The sequence below is a fragment of the Salmo salar genome, chromosome ssa09 (assembly GCF_905237065.1).
Source record: "Salmo salar chromosome ssa09, Ssal_v3.1, whole genome shotgun sequence".
Lineage (NCBI taxonomy): Eukaryota > Metazoa > Chordata > Actinopteri > Salmoniformes > Salmonidae > Salmo > Salmo salar.
Genome location: NC_059450.1, coordinates 19502902 through 19516358, shown reverse-complemented (window position 1 = coordinate 19516358; position 13457 = coordinate 19502902). Strand labels below are relative to the sequence as shown.

Here is a 13457-nt window from a genome sequence, read left to right as displayed (position 1 = left end):
TTCCCTTCATTAGGTTTACTTCAGACAATCAGCCTGCTTATGTAAAAAAAAAAGCTAAGCAAAAGGGGTGGTAGCAGCTTAAGCTCACCCTCTCCCAAAAGACCCCCAAACCTGCCTTTGAACAATTTTTGGGAGACTTCCCCCTCTTAAATCTTCAAGTGGGAAAGGTCCCCCATCATTGTAAAAAGGATGAATCTGGAAAATGCAATAAATCTGAGATCACAGGCACTCTCTGGCCCTAGATAAATTCTTGCACCTCGCCCTGGCCCGCCGCACACATCTGCCTTGCATTTAGACACTTTTACATGGCAGGAGTCCACAGGAGCCTCCAGTTCCCAAGCCTCATACACTCACTCCTCAGCCCTGCGCTGTGCAGCCTGTGCCTCTGCTACGCACCTCTGCCCCTCTCCCCTCCTCAACACACAGTCCACACATAGACCTCTCCTTACACCCCCACCCCAGACACCACCACCTCACACTCCTCATCAACACACAGTCCACACATAGACCTCTCCTTACACCCCCATCCCAGACACCACCACCTCACACTCCTCATCAACACACAGTCCACACTTAGACCTCTCCTTACACCCCCACCCCAGACACCACCACCTCACACTCCTCATCAACACACTCACACACAAACATCTCACCTCGGTGAAATCCATGGGCACCTCTACCCCATGCTCCACCACCTTAGACATGTCATGCTAATGACCCTCCACCCTGACACTCCTCCTGGGAGAGGATAGGTCTGTACCCACAGGACCCCCATCTGTACAAGCGGAACTGCATGGAGTGTCATTGGTGTACCTCAGCTTACCTCCATTTGGAAATATCTATTCCCACTACTGTATGTACTGTGACCTCCAAGCCTCCCATACTGCCTCACACATAGGTCTGTTTATTCCATGTGTATTCATCTAATCCATGCTGTTGTTTTGTCTTTTCCAGTTCAAAAGGACCACACTGCTGAGGACGACCGGCTCAAAGCTGCACAGAAAAGGTATGAATCGTCTCTGTCCGTTCTAATATAACACAACACGATTAACCTAGAGGTCATAGACCAAACAACATGTCATATCTGTATGACAGAGGAGCTCTTTATTTCCTGACTTGGCTGTTTGCATACCTCTGTAATACCTTCTGACGTACAGAAGGGAACTCAGCCAAGTATAATGGATGGTGGATGTCATGTCGCCATTCAGGCTCTTCTGTCATTTAGCACATTTCAGTCATTTATCTAGAGCAACTTACAAATACATTTTCATAGTTTTGTTTTGTATTGGTCTCCTGTGGGAATTGAACCCATAACCTTGGTGTTGAAAGTGCCATGCTCTACCAACTGAGCCAAACAGGACCAGTAGAATCTCCAGGTCATAACCTGGCACAATGTAGACTAGCCCCGAGATAGGGAAGGGCTGTCTGGGGGGCTGTCTATGGAGACAGACACAGACAGTACGCTTACATGTTCACACACACTCACCAAACTCACATACACTGTGCTGACGCCGATAACCCGCCATGCTTACATACACACGCTGTGCTCACTCCACTCTAGTTGTTATCAGGCCTTATCTTCCGTGTTTGGTACTGCAAACACAGTCACTGTAAGAAGGCCAACCTTATTTATGGAGAAATGGTCAACTGGCAGACGTTTAACTAGTGTCAGAGAAAAAACATATCTGGAAAATGTCATATTGGAAAAACACATTAGAAAGAACAAACAAAGCAAATAGATTATTTTTCCTTGTTTAGATAGAGACCAGAATTGTTTGCTTTAAATCGTAACTCTCCAGATTCCAAAATAAATCATGAAAAGCACATGAAGGAGAAACCAAAGGACGCTTGACGCTGGAAAATGGAAACTATAAACTGTAAGATGTTGATTGCTTTTGACAATACTACAACTCAGCCAATGTTTCCAAACACCCCTGTTTCATGTTTCCATTTCAAGCCAAGAGAAGCACTCAGATTGGCAATGCATGGGTCTCTCCATCTCTCTCTCTGTGTCTCTCACTCCATCTCTCTCTCACTCCCTCTGCCTTCTTTCTCTGTCTCTCTCTTTCCTCTCTTCCTCTCGCTCCTTCTCCCGGTGGTATTATGATATCTCTCTATGTGGCTGTGTGACTGACACCAGTGTAATGAAGGTCTTGAACTTGGGGATATTGATCAAAAGGGTCCCACGGCTGACAGCCCCTAGCCTTTAATGAAGTTTGCCTTTAATTTCATCCAAACAGGCCGGGGCTGCCTGCCGCTGGGGGGGGGCCCTCTCAGGTTCCCAGGGACGCACCTCATAAAAGTGACACGCTGGTGATGAATATGGGCGGTGGGCCGTGGTGTGGTGTGTGTGTGTGTGCTGTAGTGTGTGTGTACCGTTTGTTCTGTGGGGCGTGGGTGGGCCCTGGCCCTCACATCTGTCCTGGATGAGGCATCTACCCCACCGACACAGCCACACATTAGGGCCCCATGTTAATAAGGCTCATAGACATCACATCATCACTGCCAGCTACTGAAACACAGGGTCAACCCCTTAAGGAACGGGAATGAATTTGTCTGTTATGGCCTGAAGCCAACCATCATCATAGGAAGGACCAGTTGCTATGACATTTGGGTTGTAGAGAAATTACATGAATTTTATCAATTGGTTGGCAAAATTACTTTATGGAAAGCTGACATGATACACAGTTTATGACAGTTTCAGAGATTTAATGTGAGTTTCTTGCTCAATATCCTGGGTACCTTATGCAGTGAGCAATGAGGTCCTTTCCTGAACATGCAATCCTAATTAGTTTCTTTTATGTTTCAGTTTCCCTGAGGTTTCCTGATACGTCCACAGTTAATGGACCATTAAGTTTCTCCTCCCTCATCATGCTCAATTTCATATGAAACGACTGCAGCGTGTGCTGCTTACATACGTATGTGGTTAAAGGGTTGTTAGCTGGAGGGATATTTGAACTGTCACAACTTCTATTATACATTATCCATTGTCTATTGAAGATGTCTCGTCGCTGTTAAAGAAACATATTTTGTAACAGCTGACCACAGCAGTGTTTCCCTTTCTAATCTGTTGTTGTCTGGTATGTTATCTTAGCAGTCCAAATATCCATGTGATATTCCCTGTTGCCCAGGCTTTTAGCCGTCAGTGAGGAATGCTGAACATAGGTACAGTAATAAACGGTCTCACGGCAGGTGCGTCATAGCCCTCCAGAAGTGTGTGGTATGTGCTTGTAGGACTCAGTGTGTATATGTGTGTGTGTGCGTGTGCGTGTGTGTGTTTGTGCATCTTTGTGTGTGTGTGTGTTGTGTCTTTGTGTGAGTGTGTGAGTGTGTGAGTGTGTGTGTGTGTGTGTGTGTGTGTGTGTGTGTGTGTGTGTGTGTGTGTGTGTGTGTGTGTGTGTGTGTGTGTGTGTGTGTGTGTGTGTGTGTGTGTGTGTGTGTGTGTGCGGGTTGTCTTTATGTGTGTGTGTGTGTGTGGTGTCTTTGTGTCGTGTGTGTGTGTGTGTGTGTGTGTGTGTGCGTGTGTGTGTGTGACAGAGAGAGTAAGAAAAAGAGCTAAGCTCACCACACTACAGACTGTGTGATTTGTGTGAGCTCTGACACCTGACCCAGGGTCAGAGAAGGAGCCAATACAAAAGGGGCCTAGTTAATCACGCTGGGCCGTGCTGGTCGGGTCTACAAAGGCCTACAGAATGGATGTCAATTTGGTATGTTCTGTTCCTCCTGGGTTCCACTGGCCTGGCCTGGCCTAGTCTGGTTGTGGAACGAGTCAAGACGAGGATGATCTACTGCACCATCTTCCCCAGCGCTGGAGCGTCGGAGGAGCACATGACGGATATCTGGGGAACGGGAAGCGGCTAGTCTGTGGGAGCAGCCGTCTGCCGCGCACATTGCCCCATCCCCCAACACTCCCCTCCCAACATGTCTTACATTAGCGTCGCAACAGCCACCTACCATCTGGAAGTCAAAACCTCTGTGTCAGTCTGGGAGCATCTTCTGAATCATTGTGCCTCTATATCAAGCGCTTGACAGGCTGGGCAAAACATTTTTTTTCAATGTTTGGGTTAGAGAAAGCCCCAGAGGAGCAGGCTGCTTTTTAAACCCTGTGAGCACTGCTGTGAGCCTTGTGGAGAGTTTAGATTTGGTTACAATTGAATTAGTCTGAGGATCTGCCATACAAGGGCCGTGGATTCTCTTCTCGTTAAGGCTGAGAATCTTGAATGAGAATCTTGAATATATTCATGTCTTGGTCATCTGATGTGTCCACAAGCTGTAGTCTCTGCTATTACTGGATTTGATGTCTCAGATAGCAAGCTGGATGAACGTTATCAATGTGTGTGTACAATACAATACAACTTTATTAATCCCCAAGGGGCAATTCATTCGCGCGCACCTGTGTGTGTGTGTGTGTGTGTGTGTGTGTGTGTGTGTGTGTGTGTGTGTGTGTGTGTGTGTGTGTGTGTGTGTGTGTGTGTGTGTGTGTGTGTGTGTGTGTGTGTGTGTGTGTGTGTGTGTGTGTGTGTGTGTGTGTGTGTGTGTGTGTGTGTGTGTGTGTGTGTACGCGTGCAGGGGGTTTTGGCACTGTTCCCCTCCAGGCTGTAGTAGAGGTCAATGTGATAATGGAGCCTCTGCTACCGGCTGTCCCCTGTGACCCAGTGAGATGTTCTCTCACTGCCCATCTCTCTCTTCGCTCTCTCTTCTTCCCTCTGTTTCTCCCACACAGCTTCCTGGACATGGTGAGCTACTTTGGGCTCAAGCCAAAGTCTGGGGAGAAGGAGGTGGCCCCTGGTTACGTCTTCATGCTCTGGTACGAGTTCTGCAGCGACTTTAAGAACACTTGGAAGCGGGAGAGTAAGAACATCTCCAAGGAGAGGTGAGTGGAAGAAACCATGTCTGCATCACCATTCGTCAGCACTCATATCAAATCACACAGCTAATGACGAAAGGGAAAGTTCTAGAGCTCTTTGCCAACTATCTTTTTCTAGAAACCTGAGTGTTCTTTTTTTGATTACACTAAAGGGGGATATGTTATGACTGGGCCAAAGTTCAGTCTTCACACATTAAATCTGTTGACCAGAATCCTTTAGTCACTCTTGTCTTACCCATCTTTAACACATAACTGATTGTTGGTGTCCCTCACATTTCTGTGTGATACAAAACACCCTGAATGTAGAATTATGAATTCTATAAACAGTGTGGAGTGGAGCTGTTTTTACCAGTTATTAAAGCACAGGGGCGTCAAAGAGAAGGTAGGCAGGCCGGGCCCAGGGCCTGGTACAATGTCAAAGACTGGGACTGGATTTACGATGTTTCATCTGACCCGAGGCGTGGTGTCGGGGGGAGTCCCACTGCGGGACAGCAGTTCTCCTGGAGGCCTCTGGCTTTACTAGCAGGGGACAGGGGCCTGTTAAAGACTGTGTGTTCTGAGAGGACTGTTAAACATTGTCATGGTTTGACCAGTCCACAGGGCTGCAGGTTTATTGCACATGGAGAGATGCAGCACTGGCCTAACCTGTGCCAAGTATCTGGTAAGGGCTGCTGGAAGGGACAGTGAGGGGCCAGACATGCGTTAGGCTATTTTGGCATCACGGCACTAAGCTCTTAGGGGCCAATTCCAACTTAGGAATTTACGTATTTCCTACACACTACTCGGTATTTGGTATTCAGACTTACCTTATTCAGTCACGTAACAAACTCTGCAGGTATGGCTACCTTGCACGCTCTGATTAAATTTCATTCAACCTCTGAAAACCAACAGATTTTCTCGTGGAGTTTTCATTCAAGGGTTTTCAGTACATTTATCTTAAGCCATCCCTTTAAATACTGTGTACCTTTTAGTTAGAATGTTGTCGACAGACTCACTCGACTATATCGAGAGAACGGGTTCAGAATATTAGGGATCAATAAAAGAACGACATTTAAATATCTACATATTCGTCTCCGTTTCAGCACCAATTGGTAGATTTGAAAATGCTCTGATCTTGTGGATTATTTAGGTTTAGGAAAGTATTTATGAATCACAAAAAAACGGTTTGGAGAACCTTTACATATGAACGAAAGAAAACGGGGGTTTGATTCATTCAGAAAATTGCCACAATCTTCAACCCATGGTAATGTTGGAAGATTAGTGTACATAGAATTATTATTATAGTGAGAATAGTATACAATAGTAGGCTATACCCTCATCTATTACCTGCACTAACCATGGAACTGTGTGACGACACGGCCAAGTATTGCGCCCTTTATCAGGATCAAACTGTCACAACTTGGTCTGCTCGCCGCTCCGTAACGATTTAATTAGCCTACATGTCTTTTTTTTATATTATCAACTGTTACTAATGATCGTCAGCAACAACCACATGACCATGACTGCGTTTACAGAGAAAGCAAATGAAGGTAAACAAAACAATCTAATTAAATGGAATGATAATGTAGGCTATACCAACTGAAGGGAACTAACAGTAAATTACCAGTTGAATGTGTGGTTATTAGGCTTACTGACGGTCGATACTGATAGTGGCTAATATTTAACATGATAGAAATAGGAAACAGATAAACTCGGGGTAGCCACAGCATTTCATAAACTTTACTGCGGGAAAGTTGATATGCTTCAGTTTTCTGCCATATGACTGGTTTCACATTTGTCTCCAGGTTATAACATAAAATAGATCTAAAACAAGTGTCCTTTATATTTACAGTTCCTGTAGCGTGTGCACTGAGAGTCGGGATGCAAGTTCAGGGAGTGAGTGTTTTAATAAAATAAACGGAACATAATACTAAACAAGAAACACGAACAACGCACAGACATGAAACTGAAACAGAAACAATGACGCCTGGGGAAGGAACCAAAGGGAGTGACATATATAGGGCAGGTAATCAAGGAGGTGATGGAGTCCAGGTGAGTGTCATTATGCGCTGATGCGTGTAACGATGGTGACAGGAGTGTGCCATAACGAGCAGCCTGGTGACCTAGAGGCCGGAGAGGGAGCACACGTGACAGTACCCCCTCCCCGCCGCGCGGCTCCAGCCGCAGGACGCCGACCAGAATTACGATCCCGGGGATCAGGAGTGGACGGGTCACCTCTGCTAAGGCATGGGAACCTGCCGATCCAGCTGAGACATGGGAGCATGTCGACCTAGAGCGCCGGAGAGAGAGTATACGTGGCAATACTCCCTCCCCGGCGCGCGAGTCCAGCCGCAGGACGCCAACCAAAGGGACGATCCCGGGGATCAGGAGCGGACCGGTCACCTCCACTGAGGCGCAGAAACCTGACGAACCGGCTGGGGCTTGAGAGCCCGATGAGCCGGCCGAGACCTCCCCGGTCGCCTCGGTCAAGGCACGGGAACCTGTTCACCCAGCTGAGGCATGGGAGTCTATCGAACCCGCTGAGGCATGGCAACCTGTCGAACCAGCTTTTTAAAAATATATATATTTCACCTTTATTTAACCAGGTAGGCCAGTTGAGAACAAGTTCTCATTTATAACTGCGACCTGGCCAAGATAAAGCAAAGCAGTGCGTCACAAACAACAACACAGAGTTACACATGGACTAAACAAACGTACAGTCAATAACAATACAAAAAAAATCTATATACAGTGTGTGCAAATGAGGTAAGATTAGGGAGGTAAGGAAATAAATAGGTCGTAGTGGCGAAGTAATTACAATTTAGAAATTAAACACTGGAGTGATAGATGTGCAGAAGATGAATGTGCAAGTAGAGATACTGGGGTGCAAAGGAGAAGAAGAAAAAAACAATATGGGGATGAGGTAGTTGGATGGGCTATTTACTGATGGGCTGTGTACAGGTGCAATGATCTGTGAGCTGCTCTAACAGCTGATGCTTAAAGTTAGTGAGGGAGATATGAGTCTCCAGCTTCAGTGATTTTTGCAATTCGTTCCAGTCATTGGCAGCAGAGAACTGGAAGGAAAGGCGGCCAAAGGAGGAATAGGCTTTGGGGGTGACCAGTGAAATATACCTGCTGGAGCGCGTGCTACGTGTGGGTGCTGCTATGGTGACCAGTGAGCTGAGATAAGGCGGGGCTTTACCTAGCAAAGACTTATAGATGACCTGGAGCCAGTGGGTTTGGCGACGAATATGAAGCGAGGGCCAGCCAACGAGAGCATACAGGTCGCAGTGGTGGGTAGTATGCTTAATGTGAGTCTGGAAGGAGAGTTTACAGTCTAACCAGACACCTAGGTATTTGTAATTGTCCACATATTCTAAGTCAGAACCGTCCAGAGTAGTGAAGCTGGACGGGCGGGCAGGTGCGGGGCAGCAATCGGTTGAAGAGCATGCATTTAGTTTTACTTGCATTTAAAAGCAGTTGGAGGCCACGGAAGGAGAGTTGTATGGCATTGAAGCTTGTCAACACAGTGTCCAAAGAAGGGCCAGAAGTATACAGAATGGTGTCGTCTGCGAAGAGGTGGATCAGAGAATCACCAGCAGCAAGAGCGACATCATTGATGTATACAGAGAAAAGAGTCGGCCCGAGAATTTAACCCTGTGGCACCCCCATAGAGACTGCCAGAGGTCCGGACAACAGGCCCTCCAATTTGACACACTGAACTCTGTCTGAGAAGTAGTTGGTGAACCAGGCGAGGCAGTCATTTGAGAAACCAAGGCTGTTGTCTGCCGATAAGAATGTTGTGATTGACAGAGTCGAAAGCCTTAGCCAGGTCGATGACTACGGCTGCACAGTATTGTCTTTTATCGATGGCGGTTATGATATCGTTTAGGACCTTGAGCGTGACTGAGGTACACCCATGACCAGCTCGGAAACCAGATTGCATAGCGGAGAAGGTACGGTGGGAATTGAAATGGTCGGTGATCTGTTTGTTAACTTGGCTTTCGAAGACCTTAAAAAGGCAGGGTAGGATAGATATAGGTCTGTAACAGTTTGGGTCTAGAGTGTCTCTCCCTTTGAAGAGGGGGATGATTGCGGCAGCTTTCCAATCTTTGGGGATCTCAGCCGATACGAATGAGAGGTTGAACAGGCTAGTAACAGGGGTTGCAACAATTGCGGCGGATAATTTTAGAAAGAGAGGGTCCAGATTGTCTAGCCCAGCTGATTTGTAGGGTTCCACATTTTGCAACTCTTTCAGAACATCAGGTATCTGGATTTGGGTGAAGGAGAAATGGGGGAGGTTTGGGCAAGTTGCTGTGGGGGGTGCAGGGCTGTTGACCGGGGTAGGGGTTGCCAGGTGGAAAGCATGGCCAGCCGTAGAAAAATGCTTGTTGAAATTCTCAATTATTGTGGATTTATCGGTGGTGACAGTGTTTCCTAGCCTTAGTGCAGTAGGCAGCTGGGAGGAGGTGCTCTTATTCTCCATGGACTTTACAGTGTCCCAGAACTTTTGGGAGTTTGTGCTACAGGATGCAAATTTCTGTTTGAAGATAGCCTTTGTTTTCCTAACTGCCTGTGTATATTGGTTCCTAACTTCCCTGAAAAGTTGCATATCGCGCGGGCTATTCGATGCTAATGCAGTACGCCACAGGATGTTTTTGTGCTGGTTAAGGGCAGTCAGGTCTGGAGTGAACCAAGAACTATATCTGTTCCTGGTTCTACATTTTTTGAATGGGGCATGCTTATTTAAGATGATGAGGAAAGCACTTTTAAAGAATAACCAGGCATCCTCTACTGACGGAATGAGGTCAATATCCTTCCAGGATACCCAATTAGAAAGGCCTGCTCGCTGAAGTGTTTTAGGGAGCGTTTGACAGTGATGAGGGGTGGTCGTTTGACCGCAGACCCATTACGGATGCAGGCAATGAGGCAGTGATCGCTGAGATCTTGGTCGAAAACAGCAGAGGTGTATTTGGAGGGCAAGTTGGTTAGGATGATATCTATGAGGGTGCTCGTGTTTACGGATTTGGGGTTGTACCTGGTAGGTTCATTGATAATTTGTGTGAGATTGAGGTCATCTAGCTTAGATTGTAGGACGGCCAAGGTCTTAAGCATGTCCCAGTTTAGGTCACCTAACAGTACGAGCTCTGAAGATAGATGGGGGGCAATCAATTCACATATGGTGTCCAGGGCACGGCTGGAGGCAGAAGGTGGTCTATAACAAGTGTTACCCTTCCAATGAGCTTATCATATAAACTACAACGTGAAAAGTACGGTTTACTTCACTTATAATCATGTCAGCACAGGTAACAGCTGTTTACAGTCTTTCTTTAGTTTTTCATTCTTACTCTTCCCAATTCATTTAAACTCATGAATTTCTTTATTTCCCATGGGCTTCACCAGAGTACACCCGAGTGGCTGGAATACAACTGTATTAAGCCCCTTACAACACCCCACTGCAAAAACTAAATGTTGTCACAAACATTTCACTGGCCTCAAAACAAACAGAAGATGTAAGTACTGGTCATGAGAACAACGGCGAAAACTGGCCTAACAGCCGTATAACTATCTAGACGTGTCCAGTCTGCCTTTATGGGCAAAGACGCAACCCCCACTAAACATTATCACACTGTGATTAGTAAAGGTAAACGAGAAAATATATACACATCAGAACATCTCTAGTTGGTATCCTGATCAGAGCTTGTCAGCCCTAAAGTGTTATAGGTTAGAATGTCTCTGGTCCTCCTCTGCCGTGCTGAACGGCAGGGCAAGTTCATGGGTGACCCCAATGAATCAGTGTCCACTTCATCATGAGATGATTTAGTCTCTGAGCCCTCAGCTGTTTCCATATTCACCCGTCCTCTCCTGGCTCTCTCTGAGGACTGGCTGGCACTCCTTCACAGTGACGTTTCTATCAGTCTGACCCCGTTTCCACACTATTATCTGATACTAGTTGTGTGCTACTCTGTCTGCTCTCTTCATCCCTACGTGGCTTATTGATGAATACTAGATAAGAATCCTCATCTGAGCTCTCAGACTCAGCGCTCTCCCCATTTTGCTGCTTTTGCTAAGGTAGTTCCCTTCTCCACAGACCTCTACTGGGTGTTTCAACAAGTTCCTCAAATGGTAGAGAATTACATGACAAGAGCATATTGCGATGCAGAACCCGGGCCCTGCCTGTACCCCTCTCGGGTTTGACCTCATAGACAAGGCTGTCATCACCTTTCCTGGTTACCACCACATGTATTTGGTCCTCCCAGTGTGATCTTAGCTTTCCCGGCCCCCCACATTCTGACATGTTCCTCACCAGTACACGATCCCCTGAGACCAGAACCAAACTCAATTTCTTCCGCTCGTAGGCTTTTCCCTTCGCTGTTGATTTCTCCATGTTTTTACTGGCGATGTCATAGGCTTCAGCCATCTGTTGCTGCCACTTCTTAGCATAATCCTGGTATGATTTCTCCTGTTCCTTTACCTGTAACCCAAAGACAAGGTCAACAGGTAGCGGTGGAGCCCTACCAAATAGCAGGATATACGGTGAGAACACAGTAGCATCACTGGTGGTACAATTATATGGATGAATGACCTTGTTCAGATAATCACCCCAGTTGGCCTTTTTCTCTTCATCTAGTGTGCGCAACATTGACAACAGTGTACTGTTAAATCTCTCCACCGGATTCCCCTGTGGATGATATGGAGAGGTTCTGGAATTGGCTATTCCCGTACAGTTCTGCAAGGCTCTGAATAACTGATTTTCAAACTCTTCCCTGATCATGATGGATTTTTTACACAAAGCCAAACTTTGGGGAAAAAATTGTCGAAAAAGCTTTTTTGCTGCAGTTTTCCCTGACTTATTTCTGGTGGGGTAGGCTTGTGCAAATTTTGTAAAGTTATCTAAAATAACTCAAATGTACTCATAGCCCCCTCTGCTTTTCTCCAAATGCACATAGTCAATTGAAATCATCTGGAAAGGAGCTGTAGCTCGTACATGTTGCATTGCGGCCCTAGTTATTACAATGGGTTTCTTTTGTTTGACACACTTACACACTTAGGTGATAAAGTGTTCAATGTCATGTTGCATGCTCGGCCAATAAAAGCGTTCTTGTGCTAAGTTCAACACTCTTTCTGTTCCTAGATGGGCCATTTCAGTGTGTAAGTACTTGTAAATCAGTGTTCTATACTGACTTGGTACCACAACTTGTGTCCTTTTTGCTGTTTTCCTTTGTAATAATCCATCTGGTGAGACATGGAACCTGTTCCACTCTTGCAGTAACTGTTTGACTTTGTTTGACTCTTGTTGACATTCTGTTGGTTTAGGCTTAGTCCTTTGACTTTTCAGTTCCAAGATTCTCGATACAGCCGCATCCTTTAACTGAGCCTGCATGATATCGTGTGGAGACAGTCAGTCTGTAACTGTTCCCCCCCACCATGACAGCTCATCTTGCACTGATGGCCTTAGTGTGACCGTGGATATCCAAGTTACACAGTCATTCTGTTGTCTGAACATTATTGAGTGTTGCTTTTACCATTTCAAGTGCGTGTTTCTCTGTGCATTCTTACATGTAATGTTCAGCATGCAAAGGAGAGCGTGACAGAAAGTCTGCGTCAGTGTTTACCTTTCCAGGACGATACTTCAGTGTGAGATTAAAGTGAGACAGCTCTGCCACCCAGCGATGACCGGTGGCATTCAGTCTTGCTGTAGTTAGTACATATGTCAAGGGGTTATTATCACTGTACACTGTCACAGAGGGAGCATAAAATAGGCCATCTCGGAACCGCTCAGTCACTGCCCATTTGAGGGCCAAGAATTCCAGTTTCCCTGAGTGAAGGTGATAGTTTCTCTCTGCTTGAGTCAGGGTGCGGGAGCCATATCCAATGACTCTCAGTTTGCCACTTTGTCGTTGGTATAACACCCATCCCAATTCCTCTTCGGAGGCATCAACATGCAGGATAAAAGGGTCCTTGAAATCTGGGTAAGCAAGCACGGGTGGATTAGTCAACACACTCACCAAGTGTTCTAATGCTCTCTGGTGAGCATCCTCCCATATAACTTTCTGGTGGGGCAGAGCCTGTCCCGACTGCATATCTACCTTGGTCCTTCGCTTCCCGGATGCTGGGGTCTCCGACTTCACTGCTAGTAAGTCATAGAGACATTTAGCATGTTGTGAAAAGTTCTGTACATAACCCCTATAGTACCCTAGAAACCCCAGTAGTTTCCTCGGCTCTCGTGTTTGTCAGTGGCCTGTTTACCAGTTCTTTCATTGCTACAATTTCTTTAACATCCATTCTGTAACCCTCAGCAGAAATCATTTTTCCTAAATAACGGACCTCATTCTTGAATAGGTCACACTTATCAGCCCTGAGTTTAATACCCCATTTCTTTTGCTGCCTGAGTACCTGACGGATATCTTCCACATGTTGTTCAAATGACTGACTAAAAATAAGAACGTCATCCAAATATGGTATACAGATTCTATCTCTTATCACCTCTAAACTTTCCTCCATGCTTCGTTGGAAGGCAGAGGGACTGTTTGATAAGCCAAAGGGAATTCTATTCTATTCCATTCATATAAGGCCCAAGGGGTGCTGAAGGCAGTGTATTTGCTGGACT

General features: G+C 46.1%; 1 protein-coding gene across 3 annotated transcripts in view; it reads left to right on the top strand.

Annotated features, from left to right (window-relative positions):
* LOC106610840 (formin) overlaps positions 1-13457 on the top strand; it is a 104516-nt gene that overhangs the window by 77413 nt on the left and 13646 nt on the right. For all 3 annotated transcript variants that reach the window (XM_014210460.2, XM_014210459.2, XM_014210458.2), the window contains 2 exons: positions 955-1006; positions 4724-4873. In XM_014210460.2, coding sequence (XP_014065935.2) covers positions 955-1006; positions 4724-4873 — 202 coding nt within the window. The remainder of the gene's footprint in view (positions 1-954; positions 1007-4723; positions 4874-13457) is intronic.